The 13,896-nt window shown below is 31.9% G+C and overlaps 2 protein-coding genes across 19 annotated transcripts in view; one reads left to right on the top strand and one right to left on the bottom strand.

Moving 5' to 3' along the window:
• The window catches only part of LOC105342095 (lymphocyte cytosolic protein 2), a 38,964-nt gene extending 34,498 nt beyond the window's left edge, over positions 1–4,466 (bottom strand). For 11 of the 16 annotated variants that reach the window (XM_066069920.1, XM_011448933.4, XM_066069913.1 and 8 more), the window contains exons 1-3: positions 4,291–4,466; positions 3,258–3,320; positions 263–315 (exon numbers count right to left, since the gene is read on the bottom strand). Coding sequence is in view for 15 of the 16 variants with exons in the window: in XM_011448933.4 (XP_011447235.3) it covers positions 263–315; positions 3,258–3,320; positions 4,291–4,368 (194 nt within the window). In the remaining variant the exon portion in view is untranslated. The remainder of the gene's footprint in view (positions 1–262; positions 316–3,257; positions 3,321–4,290) is intronic. The other 5 variants (XM_066069917.1, XM_066069923.1, XM_066069915.1 and 2 more) reach the window with 2 other exon arrangements.
• Positions 4,467–4,806: 340 nt separating this feature from the next.
• Positions 4,807–12,048, top strand: LOC105342098 (protein MAK16 homolog). Of its 3 annotated transcripts, none has more exons than XM_034471566.2 (10): positions 4,807–4,901; positions 5,145–5,191; positions 5,828–5,937; positions 7,289–7,421; positions 7,839–7,922; positions 8,068–8,122; positions 8,252–8,326; positions 8,822–8,947; positions 9,201–9,263; positions 11,214–12,048. In XM_034471566.2, the coding sequence occupies exons 1-10, from the start codon at positions 4,887–4,889 to the stop codon at positions 11,400–11,402; spliced, it is 897 nt and encodes a 298-aa protein (XP_034327457.2). In that variant the 5' UTR covers positions 4,807–4,886; the 3' UTR covers positions 11,403–12,048. The 3 variants fall into 3 exon arrangements, with proteins under 3 accessions (XP_034327457.2, XP_019928453.3, XP_019928452.3); XM_020072894.3 differs by having other exon boundaries at positions 9,198–9,263; XM_020072893.3 differs by having other exon boundaries at positions 9,195–9,263.
• The last annotated feature ends 1,848 nt before the right edge of the window (positions 12,049–13,896 follow it).

The raw sequence follows: 13,896 nt of genomic DNA, 5'->3' as shown, positions 1-13,896 counted from the left end.
AAGCTTCAAATTTAGAAAAGTCTTGACTTAAACAATATAGTACCTGGAGCTAGCTGAACTATATATATATATATATATAGACTTTTCATTGATGCAAAGAGGAATGATGCATGGATTTCAAGGATAATAGCAAGGGACAGTTTGGTATGGATTTCAGTATACTTTGCCTTACCAACTGCAGAATAGAACATGCTTAGAGTGTAAGAGAGGGTAAACACTTCATGCATATACATGTAGTAACAGGTATTCATGATTAACTTACGTTCGCTTGCTAAGGGGACATCTCATTTGTGACAAATCAACATCTTTCAAACTCTGCAATTAGCAAGCTGATATTAACATTTTTTCAGTCATCATATTTTTCAAACCTGTTGCACATATAAGAACAAATATCTTCCTTATCTATCATATTTCAAACTTAATGTAATTTGTCATGAATGAGTACTAGTGTATAGAATTTTTTAAGAATGAACATTTATTCATTATCATAAACATATCTTAATGCTAATAAGTTTCACAGACTTAAAAAGACATCAGGACAGCATTGAGCAGTAAATTGGAAGAGCAAAATCAGATATCAGTGCAAATTTTTGCTCCTCTTAACTCCAACAGGGAAAATTATGAAATATCCTTCCTTAAAAATGGCACAGTATAAATTATCCTTTGTTTCTTGTAAGTCATTACATACATGTACATGTATATACCATGTGTTGACAGTAAATTGTTTAAAAAAGTTATAATTCAAATCAAAATTGCATTATTACCAGGATTTCATTTTTAAAAAAGTTCCCACCCACCTCCAACCCTGATACACACTTGCTCCTTGAAATAAAATTTGAACTATCTACATGTATAATTGATTTATATATATTTGACCAATCAGTTTCTATCAGCTAACCTTCGCACATTACAGTAATGATAAAGCTAAATTTATAATGGAGTACTAGACATCTCTTTTAAATCCACTTATGTGTACTTTGAGGAAGTTGTACTGGTGATATGATATATCAGGGAAACCTTTTAGTAACATTTAGTTGAATCCAGCTACAGTTTATTTCATAATGAATTCAGCACTTTATGACTTGAAGGAAGTCTGAAGTGAAATAAAACAGAAAAATAAGCTTCTGAAGTCTTTGGCACGTGTCTGGAAGAAACTTTCAGTTTGAAATTTTAACAGCCTCTGATTTAACGGAATATTAGTCCTACATTTATACTACATGTACTTATTTACAATGAATTGAATATGAAAATTTTTGGACCAGATTTTTTTTTTTTGAAATTGCTTCCTTTCCACTTTTAGACAAAAAATGTGTTACTCAAATTAATATGTTGAAATATGAACTATGGATGATCTAAACACATGAAAAAAAATGTTGGAAAGGAAAAAAACTGGAAAATTAATTTTCAACTGAACTGAAATGAAGCACACTATGATTGAATTATTAACACTTTATATACTTGAGATCAACATTCACTGATTAATTACATGCTTTTACAAAACTTCCTGGTAAAACTCACATTACAATACTTATAATTACCTAAGAAATAAGTATATGTTTACATGTTTTATCATTTGGTCCCAATTAATGCTATATAAAAAAAACAACATTTACAGCTTGTTTCTAGTACATGTATTATCATGGAAGTATTGTACAACAATCTGTCCGTTACTAGTAAATACTTCACAAAAATTGATATATTTAGTTACACATTCACTATTCACTCAGCTTTCTGTCAATATCAATTTATTTTTTCCTGAATACAATTGTTGGACGTTTTAATGGTGCCAGCCTATATAATTACCAGTATAAGAGACATTTTACTTAAGTTTACAGTAACTAACTGTGTACACAATTATAACTCTCTCTCTCTCTCTCTCTCTCTCTCTCTCTCTCTCTCTCTCTCTCTCTCTCTCTCTCTCTCTCTCTCTCAATAACCCATTTAATAAGAATTTGGTGATAAATTATTATTCACTTCATAAACATGCACACATTTTATTCTTTTCAGCCTCAGTAAACACCATAATTACTTCTCATTCATAAATTTAATGCTCAGTGTTTTATGTTGCTACTTAAAAATTTATCCTGCATCTAGCTTTACATGTAATAAATGCACAAATACACGTATATCCCAGTAATAAATGTTTACTCTTGGGAGAAGAGCTCGTTACTTGATAATCCTTTAAGAAAACAAATCTACTGTGGTTTATTATCATACACACTTTGTGATAAAACCTCTTGATTTCATTTTAATAAAACTATTGATTCTTTCCAGTTCTATGATCTTCTCCAATGATAACATATTTGTACTATATTTTGATCTTCAACAACAGAGAGAAAAATAGAGTGCATGTATACGTGTTGAAGTACTTAATTGCATATATCATCAATGTAATTGACTGTTGATTGCACTGCAATTTGCTTAATTTTAAGTACATGCTAGATACATCAATAGTATCAATACATTAAAGTATCAAAATTTACATACATTTTTTTTAATCCGACTTTGATAAAACTGTATTTTTAAAGTGGGTCCCTCATGGTTTTTTTTTTCTTGTTGAGCATCACAAGACATTACAGCCTTTATGTTAAAATCTGGCAAGTTAAATTTTCATGATGCCTTGTGACTGTTTATAGTGCAATTTAATAAACAATAAACATTTAGAATACTAATGTAACGATCTTAATTTGCAGCCCTTGAACTTTGGGATATTTTCTTCCTTATCCTTATATCTTAAGAATATATTCCAAATGTGTTTTAATACATTTATAATATATTTCAAAAATAAAGAATCAATAATATTTTTGATATAATCATTTTATTACACATGAATTCAAATGCCTCATATATTGTGCAGTTCACAAGGTAGCCTAATGAATAGTACATGTATAAAATAGAACTCATAGATATGACAATTAAGAAAATGATATATAATGCTTGTCCTGTAAATATAAATGGTTTACACAATCATGAAATTTCATAAAAACTTATTTCAGAAATGTTTGGTGATCAAAAGCACCAATAAAGTTATATTTTTAATGAAACAATTACATACTAGCTCGCAAACATACATGTACAATACTGGGGTGCGACCAGTTCTCGCCGAGTACCATTTCTCGCCATTACATTGTGACATCATTTTTCGTATATTTTTTTATGTGTTGATAAAATGACGTCACAATGTACTGGCGAGAAATGGTACTTGGCGAGAACTGGTCGCACGCCAGTAAATATATAATTACAAACAGTGTACTTACTGCAAATCTCCCACCATCAATTCCATACTCTCGAAACTGTGAAACATAACTCCCAAAACGATTCTGAAATAAACAAAATCTTACACTCACTGTTGCATACATGTTTGTTTGTACATAAAATTTTATTGGAAATCTACTATACTCTGTCCCAAGATATTTTGGATTCACGTTTGGCTTAATTGTTTGATATTTATAAATACCTCAGGATCCAAACGATGTTCATTCAAAAGTATGAAAAATTTCCAAGATTTCTCAGTCAAAACGCCCCTGTTAGCTTATCAGGTTTCAATACAATGCTAAAAAATGTGATGTCTACGGAGATTTTGCATTGCAGCAAGCCCGGATGATAACGTTGAAATATTGCGCGATGTATTCCGAGTGTATTCCGAATGGAGAAAAGATGTAAACATTCCCCATTATAAATCTCCGTAAGGAATCTGTTTTCGTTCCTGTGAATTTTTCCGAGTGAAAGATGATAATGTGTCAATGAAATTATCTTGGAAAATATCCCTTTCAACTATTTCAATTGCACTTCTTTCACAGGTAAGTGTATTTTTATTAAAAATCGTCCAAATGTGAATCCAAAATATCTTGGGACAGAGTATAGGTTACAATAAGTAATTATATATGTTTTCAATTAATCAAAATTTTGAAAAGATTTAGATAGGCACATATCAATTATTCTTTATCACATGTAGGGGTTTTTTTTTCAGCTATTCAAATGATCATGCTTAAATTACAGGGAAGAAAAAATTTACATTTTCCCAACTCACAGTATATTCATATTGTTACAATTACACTTACAGTAACATTTTACAACAGTTAACACGTTACAATAAGAAAAATATTTGAACAATGTGAAAACTATAAAATATGAGAGGCGATGCTTGAACTACTAATTAATATTATACATCAACATGTATTCTAGGTTATAACCATCTTCATTATTCAGCTATTCGTGTACACAGGAGACATACATGTAAACAGTAGTACTGAAGCAGACGATAATTGTTTATGATTTAAGATGTCTTACCTCCATTAACCATGTACAAACATCGTTTACGGTCCATCTTGCCAGCTGGCTATAATCTGGAAGCGGGTTTTTAGACATTTTTTCTACCAGATTAGTTATTCTGGGGACTAAAGAAATACTTGTTTAAGAACTTCCTTGTTGCTTGTCTTTACATAGGTTTCTCGGAAGCTCTCTGATATGTTCTTACCGGAGCACAGCCGGAACACCTCGGATGTTATGCAGACTCAACTCTAAAGTGTGAAAGACATCCGAGGTGCTCCGATTGACGGGAACAAGTGGACGAAGGAAAACCCATAAGAAACCCCGAATTGAAAATAAACCATATTTACGACTTTTCTCTCCATTGTACAAAAACGAAATACAATTTGATTACTATTAACAATCTACAGAAAATTGATATAAGACAAAAGTATCTAAAATGTTATAAATAGCATAAATTTACATTACTTTGTATCACTGACACATATATATAAGAAAACATTTTGTTTTCCATTTTCTACGTTTTGTCCAAATAATGTCTAACTTATTACCGTTCATTTCACGTGTAGTCTGTAGAGAAAATTCTGTCTGTTAAATTTGCAGTTTGTTGAATTAAAATGCAACACGACGATGTAAGTGATTTTTGATAAAGTCAAACCTGTATGATTTTAAATAGAACATACGTTATTTTGTCATTTATATTCTGTGTTTCTGATTTAACTCGCATTTCATGGTAGAGTTCGAATTTTCTCGGATAGAAAGACTGAATCATTCTTAATATAAGTATAACAATGCCCAAAGGAATGGAAACATATGTTTAACGCTAAATTTTTTAACAAGATCTATATATTAATTCTTGTTTATTTCATTACTAGGTTATATGGAGTATTATAAATGGCACGTTCTGCTCTTTTAAAGTAAGGTAGGTAACTTTCCATTACATTTGAAAGCGATCAGAACGCTGTTGACATTCGAACTGTAGTACACGATATGGATGAAAAACTTAAAACCATTACCATAAGAACTGTACCCTATTACAGTATTGTATTACATGAGAATGAACTCTGGAAAAGATCTTCATGAGTACATTGTCTCTACGACAGGGACATATATGTCCCTGTATACGAGAACTCATACCAAAATTTTAGTTGTTGATTTATCGTTATATCCTACATTTTATTTGGTTTCATATTTATTTTGATATAACAACAGTTTTTGTTAAAGTTTTATGTTATATCGAATTGTCTTTCAAATGAATCCAAAACATTTTTACACTCCAGCAGGCATAGATAGTTTCAATGAAAACATCAAATTACAGATTATTGGTCTATTATATCATGTATACGTATATGTTAATCCATATTGCCTGGTTTGTGTGCAAATGAAATGAATATTTACTATTTTGACCCTTGCACATTTATAAACATTTCTCCCTCAATAATAGAAAGTTCCTAGTTATGAAATAATGATTAATAAGGTAAAATAAATGTAGGTAAATAAAACATAATATGGTCCATATTACATGTTATGTATATTCATACATCAATGTTAATTGTAGAACAAAATCTCAGAAATTCTGCCGGAATGAGTACAATTTAACAGGACTCTGCAACAGAGCTTCTTGCCCCCTGGCAAACAGTCAGTATGCCACAGTCAGAGAGGAAAAAGGTGAGTGTACTTCAGTGCAGGAACAGCTACATTATATTAATCATGATGTAAACATTAATAACATATACTCACATGTAGAGAAAACAGTTCATTGTTATACCTATTAAAAATGTTTTTTTACGGGCCGCCGGAAGGCGGTCCATTATTTGATATACATTTAAATATTGCTGCTGCGTTTCTGCGGGATAGTTCTTTTTTAATAGTATTCATATTATGCTTCTTTTTATGAATTAAAACTAAATTTGCATGTAGAATTTTAAAAAATATCACATGTTTTTTGTTTTGCTCGTGAATGAAAAATAGGTCATACTTAGTAGACTGTCGTGGTTGGCGCATTTTTATTGAGACTATAATCTATGCGGAAAATTTCGGAGTTCTTCATTCTTTTCAAAACAATGCATCAGGATCGGTATGCGGGACATACTAAAGACCTGAATGTCATTTAATTTTATATAAATGAATTTCTATGTACCGTGCCAAATAAAATGATTTTGTGTGTGTGTATTTATTATATTTCCATGTAAATTGTGGTAGAAAATATCATGAAATGACATCCATATCAATTATTTACGCAAAAATATGAGCGAAATGAAATTTTGAATTGACTGGAAAATTTGAACTAATCCATTTTTATTTTATCATGTGGTCCCTTGAAATCATATATTAAACTGATGCATTAAATTTTCATTCAATACAATGCAACAGCAAAAAACCAAAATGGTTTGAAATACATAATCTCCAAGAGAAAAATGATGAGTAGAACTTTGTATTAGAGTAATGTACAAATCAATGTGCTCTCCATTACTTCATACTATGGCAATGATCATACAATTACCGTTAGAAATGCTTACAGTAAAGAACTCGATTCTTTATGATAATAGTAAAATGTTAAAATTCATAACAAGTTGCTGAAATTATATTAATTTACCATAAAAATTAGTACAACCAACTTTTATTTTCTTCTTCGTGGTGTGTTTTTATGTAAACAACCGATGATTCATACAACAACTATATTTTTTGCGGCCCATTTGACTCTTGCGTGGATATGATTTCTTGTTATTTCTGAAATACACATGTTCATGTACCTATGCAGAAAATATATCAATATGTAATATTTAAAAGATTTTTGAAATTATCAAGACTACTTTTTATTAGTAGATCAAATATATTGAAGAGGAACACATTTTGAATATGGATATATAGTGTATAAGTAAATATTGTTCATGACTCTTTATCAGACAGTGGTAATTAAAGGACTTAAAAAAATTATTAAACCATGCTACTTTTTCTAGGGTCAGCGACCTGCATAACTTACAACATATATTTATAATTATCTTGTTTCGTTTTTAAGGTGTATGCTACCTATACATGAAAACAGTAGAACGAGCAGCTTTTCCTAGTAGGATGTGGGAAAAGGTGAAATTGTCGCGCAGCTATGAAAAAGCTCTGCAGCAGATCAACGAACATCTCATCTATTGGCCCAAGTAAGAGTTGTCCAATCAAAAATCATCAGTTGATTAGTCTCGGTCATTCAAACCACTTACTTGTCAGTTTTTGATTCTGTATAATAATTGTTCTGTTCTCACCGTTTTAAAGCTATAGTTAAGTACTAGTAAGTTTGAAGAATTATCATGATTCTTACAAAAGTCTAGTTTGATTAAGTGCGAATATAAGCTTTTTTTTTTTAATTTATACATGTACCATATTTTAAGGACGATATTTTTTCTCTGAGGTGCAAGCCTTGTCTTGTTGGAAGGATAGTCTATTTTAGGATTTTTGGGGAAAAAATAGGGGGGAATTCACTACTTATATGCTTAAAGGAGCAGCAAGTATGTGTTATTTTCCCTTATGGTTTTATAAAATTTAAGTTCAGGTTTGAGATATCAATGTTTATTTTCCAGATTCATCAAACACAAATGTAAACAGAGATTTACAAAAATTACACAGTATTTGATTCGAATCAGGAGGCTTGTTCTAAAGAGAAGGTAAATAATTCTTGGCTTTCTGGAAGTTAAATGACATTAACAGCCATGTATTTTCTTCACATTGACAATAAAAATTAATCCATATTAACCCATTACAGACCGGAATCAGTGAAGAGCAAAATAATTTGTGACCCTTTTTTTTCAGAAAAAAATTGGTTCCTTTAAGTAGAAAGATTGAAAAAAGAGAGCGACGAAAAGAGGCATGTACATGTATTATTTTAAAAGATATAACAATATTCACAATTCATCTATGAAATAAGAATGAAATAAGAATGAGATACATCTAAAGCATTATGCTATTCATATATTTTGTATAATTTTTCTCCCAGGAAAAAGCTCTGATTGCAGCAAAAATAGATACAGCAATAGAGAAAGAACTTCTGGAAAGACTCAAATCAGGAACAGTAAGTCTGTATTCAGTAAACTTTTATAAAACAGTTTAGGAGTTGTCTACCTTGATCGAGAGTTGAATTTTTTAAATTAACCCCAGGTGAGGTGCTTTTGGTTAGTGAATGATATTAGTAAAAAAAGTTTGTTTCTTATTTTTAAATTGTAATTTCTTTAATGCAGACAAATATAATGTTTTACATATGTAAAACGGGAGCCTAAATATAAACTTGCTTAGTAGCTATGAAAAGTGGAACTTGATATACATGTACCTGGGCACATGCTATCTTTTTAAAATGTTTGAAAAAAAGTTAGATTAAACTCAGAGACATTAAACTTTAATGTAGGACAAAATCATTAAATATGTTTTAAAAACATTGATATGCATCCTGTTATACTGGTACAAGGTTCTAGTGCCACTATCAATTACAGAATGTGAACAGTTATGATCGTATATGTACATGTACATGATCTTGTAAATGTTCATATACTTAATCTGCTTTTGTTTTCAGTATGGAGAGATTTACAACTTCCCTTCTCATGCATTTGACAAAGTGATGGATGAGGAAGTGGAAGAAGAATCAGAGTCCGAGAAAGAAGGAGAAGAGGAGGAAGATGAAGAAGAGGAGGAGGAGGAGGTCTGTTATTAAACTGATTTTTTTTTCAAATTTGTTACTTACAATTTCTTTTACAATGTTTGGTTGCCTATGATGACTTTATTTTACAAGGTTTAAAGAGTTACTTTGTACAAACATATTTAATTTGAATTGATGGTTAGGTTGAATTTAATATTTTACAGATGAAGATGGTTTCACTCAGTATTGAATACGTTTAGATATTCCTATAGATATGTGTACATGACTCTCTTTGTGTGATCTTTGTTAGGAGGAGGAGGGTGAAGTGGAATATGTGGCCGAGGAAGACTTTGAGGAGAGTGACATGTCAGATTTAGAGGTATGTAAACGTGTGTGCATGTGGTACTCTTTCAGGTGTCTGAATATTACAAGAACTATCCTTAAATGTTGATGAATAATTTGGTTCACATTTGATATGTTGTAATTATGAGTGACAGCTGAATAAGCTGCAGAACTGTAGCTCTCCGGGAAAAAAATATTGACAGACCTGGGAGCTACAGGGCCACCCATTGAAAAAATTGTATATTTATTGCGCAGAAAAACGTGCGCTAGTTTTTGACTGATTTACCTTATTTATACGCAAATTCTGTGAAAACAATTAGTACCATTAAATTCTTCATGCAATTTACTACTGATATAGTCTGTTCACTTGCCTCGGATAGTCTTTTAAACACCATCACCAGTCCCGTAAATTCATGTGGTGCACTTTGTTTACATGTTAAAATGGCGACTCTCGATCTCGATGTAAATCCAACATACTTGATTTTCCGAGGTCGGTAGCGTGTTTCAATGAAAGTCTGAGGCAAATAAAGAGGCGATATAAGTAGTAAATTGCATGAAGAATTTAATGGTACTAATTGTTTTCACAGAATTTGCGTATAAATAAGGTAAATCAGTCCAAAACTATCACACGTTTTTCTGCGCAATAAATATACAATTTTTTCAATGGGTGGCCCTGTAGCTCTCCGGTCTGTCAATATTTTTTTTTTCCGGAGAGCTACAGTTCTGCAGCTACAGCTAAATGGGTGATGAACTCCTTTCCTGTTTCTCTACTGCCCTGAATCTCCCCTATATCCCAAGCACCACGTACATTTCAAACCTTACAGTCTATGATTTTGTTAATGCTAGAAAGAAATCAGCATTCCACTATGATTTTGATAAGAAGTTACAGTATAATATTCCTTTGATTGTTTTAATTAAAATTATGTTAGTTCTTTTATTTCTCAGAAACAGTTGTCTTGTGTCTTATAGTTTAAATATTTTAGAATAATTTTCAAGTTGTCAAGGTATGATAATAGGAATACTAAACTCATAGTTTGATTTGGTCAGTACCTTTGAAACATCCATTCAGAACTTCAAAGTACATGTATATTGCATTAATTTGACAAGGAAAATGGAACAGACTTAACCCAGATTGAGAATGTATGAAACCAAGAAACTAGAAGACAAAAATGTAATTCATAAAGACTTCATTTCACCTAACTTGTGAAGCAAAGTTTGTAAGAAATCATTCATTAACTTCAATACCAGGTATTTATCTGGTGAAATTCTCCCATTAAAGGGGCATGGTCATGATTTTGGTCAAATTTTATTTTTCTGTTTTTATTATTGACAATGCTTTAAGAATGCATTTCTAATGATCAAATGAATTTAGAGAGTCAGTCGTAGAGTAATAAGCAAGATGCTGGGCTCACAACTCTTTGGCATGTAAACAAGGATCGTGGCCTGTTTTTGTTTACATAGATTCAATATACCAGTAATTATCTTTTTCAAACTGATTTGTCTATCTTCTTATTCATTTTAAGGATAAATGAACAGTTCCTAACGTTTAACACATTATTTATGGTCTAAATCTTGAATTTTCACTTCAACATTCAAAATGTAAACAAAAGCTTTGTTTACCTAGCAGAGAATTGTAAGCTCTGTAACTCGCTTATAACTCAATGAATGACACCTAAATTTTGGTTGCCCTTTAAAAATGCCCTACTAGAGCATTGTAAACATTAAAATTTGGAAAATTATTTTTGACCAAAATTGTGACCAATGCTTTTAAAGATCTAGAGTTCTAGCATGTACATGTATCTTATCACAAATGCAATGACATGTACTTTAAATTTGATCTGTCTGTATTTCATAATAAAGGATACCAGTGTGTCTGTATAAACCGCAAAGTCTTACTATGACGTAGGCAACATTCTTTTTACGATATAAAATAATTTTTTAGCCATTCAGAAAGCGCGTTACAACCAGAATTAAATTATTGTTTCAGGATATGGATAGGCTGCAGGGAGATGACAGTGATGAAGAAAGTGAAAGTAGTAGTGAAAGTAGCTCCGATGACCAGGATGTGAAGAAAGGAAAGAAACTGAAGGCAAGGAGGAAACGGCCGCGAGTGGAAATCGAATACGAACAAGAAGTAGATCAACCATCGACCTCCAAAATGAGAGCCAAAACTTGATACATGTACATTACTCTAAACAGGAAGTCTGAGCTATTCATCACCATGTGTCAGTTCAATAACTGGGTTTTTAAAAACAAGATTTCAAATCTCGATTTTACAGATATTAAATACTGGTACATGTACATTGTAATACAAACCATTTACTGGTAATATGGCTCAAGTTCAACAAACTTATTACATATGTACATGTCAAACTGTTTGTTGATAAAAGGCTTGAGAAGGATTTTTCCTCTCATTTAAACTTTTTATGGGATAGAACCTGTAAAATCTGTTTGATAATGATTTTCATTGTTACATGTATTAAAAAAAACAATATATTTTCTATCTAATCAACAACAAAATCTTGAAGATGAGCACGTTTATTTTACTACTTAGTACATATATAGTCTTTTACATTAAGTTAATTTTGCAAAAAAAAACTTTCTGAATATTTAAATCTTAAAAATCTACACAAGACATTTGATTATTGACCATGAATATGCAAGTTAATCTGAATACTAGCCAATTATCATCTAAAAATAATTGCCAAATATGGTCCCGTAATGTGGACACTTTGAATTCGTGAGGTTAATTAACTGTTGTATGTATAATAGTAAGGATGGGGGAATGTTACATTTACGAAAATAAAGTTTTGAAAACATTACGTTGAGTGATTTCGCCCCTATTTGAGTTATAGAAAGCTGGAGACAGACGACTGACTGCAAGCAGGGTTTTCAGCTCTGGGTACTAGAGCAGCTTGCCATAAAGAAAGTGTCACAGCACTTTAAGCATTTTCTTTGTATAGCTGTGAATTTTCCAATAGAAAACTTGGTTTCTATCTTAATCAATGAATCTTTTTTCTTTCACCCTGTTGAGAACTCTAGCTATAGTTAAAAGTGCCGATATTTACGATAAACAAAACACGAAAGATTTCGCCACGAAAATCTTGAGATGAGCAGGGAAACCAAAAAGTAAATTAACGATTTGTATGGCATAAAATCGAGAGTAATTAATGAAGTTAGGGGTACCTTAACTTGGACTGTGACGTCACAAAGCGGATGAATGGTGTGTTAATTTGCTATTTAGGGAATGCCATATGCATCCAACATTAAAGTGCGGGCAGTATACAACTGTCGCAAACTCCGAAATTGGCGGTTCAGTTCTCTAGCCTAACTCGGCCAATTTATACCGAATTGATATAAAATGACAGTTTGATTGAATTTTAAACAAAAGGAAGATGCGCTCTCGAATTTCTCCCCGCTGTGACTCCAAGGGAGAGGGGCTGGTGATGGGGGAAACACCGACCTGAAGTTCAATCTGTAAAGCGCATCTGTCAAATGAGATCCTCCGGACTTGTTTTTGTATAGAATCAATTGTGTGACTAGCAAACGACGCGGGTGGTCCATAAAAAAGACAAGGCGAGGAAATTTCATCAATAAAAATATCAAAACATGTTTACCAACAGGATTGAGTCCTATATACAAATGCATCAGATTTTTTTTCTTTACGATATATTTTTTTTCATTTTAATTTTGCATTTTCATTGGTGGTTTCATATTTTCCCCTCTGTTGGTGGGCGTTGAAGCTACCGATCAAGTCGAACTGGACAATTAATGAATCGATTCTCTGAAGATTTCAGGATACGATAACCTTAGGACACGGATTACGAAGATGAAAGAAAAAAATAATTGCTCATATGCTTCGCTGATTGATATGTCAATTTTAAAAATCGTACAGAAAGGAAAACTGGCGACTGAAACCGCACACCTCTTCATTGTCATCTCGAAAATAGCATTTTAATCCCCATACTCTAAAACTTTCTTCACATTTCATTTCTTAGTCAAGGAGTTAAAGGGATTAAACAAGAAATGAATTAATTTTATAAAAATATTATCCCGGATTATAAGGAAAAAATGCACTGTAATGGTTAGTGTCAACTAGGGATGGGGGGGGGGATTCGTTTTTTAATAAAGACAGTGTGCGTTAATTAGCGCGAGCGTATATATTCCCAACCCACACGGCAAGTCACCCCCCCCCCCCCTCCCTCCTCCAAGCAACCTAAATATAGACTGCAGTTTACAGACGTGTGTTTGTCCGTCAGTATGTGATTGCTTTTTTTTATTATTATTTACAGAGAATATACAATTATTGGATTTTAGTGCGTAATTGATTTTTTCTACACCAGCTCAAACGACCTTAATATTTGTATATCTGATAACCACCCCAAAGGCTCTCGGCTTGATATTTGATATAATAGTAATACATCATCTTGCATTCTCCACGCTTAGAATATCTAGATCAGTGTTGACCGATTAGGTCAATCTCCGAAAATCTGTGTTATACATAATGTCCCCAAAAAAGGCCTGTATTCCTTCTTTTTGCAGATGGTAGTTGACACACATGATATTATTTAATCCCATTTTATCACATTTTAAAGACATTTTAAATTTCAAAACCATTATATTGTCACATAGATATAAAGATCATTTATGTGGTATTTGCGCTTACTATC

This window comes from Magallana gigas, chromosome 8 (genome assembly GCF_963853765.1).
Source record: "Magallana gigas chromosome 8, xbMagGiga1.1, whole genome shotgun sequence".
Taxonomy (NCBI): domain Eukaryota; kingdom Metazoa; phylum Mollusca; class Bivalvia; order Ostreida; family Ostreidae; genus Magallana; species Magallana gigas.
The sequence above is the reverse complement of the archived record's forward strand: the minus strand, read 5'-3'. Positions and strand labels throughout refer to the sequence as shown.

Excerpts from the sequence above, each read along its gene's own strand:
- LOC105342098 (XM_020072893.3), top strand. Across the intron at positions 8,123-8,251 it reads AAAGAGAGCGACGAAAAGAG|GAAAAAGCTCTGATTGCAGC; the intron begins GCATGTACATGT and ends TTTTTCTCCCAG. Across the intron at positions 8,327-8,821 it reads AAAGACTCAAATCAGGAACA|TATGGAGAGATTTACAACTT; the intron begins GTAAGTCTGTAT and ends TTTTGTTTTCAG.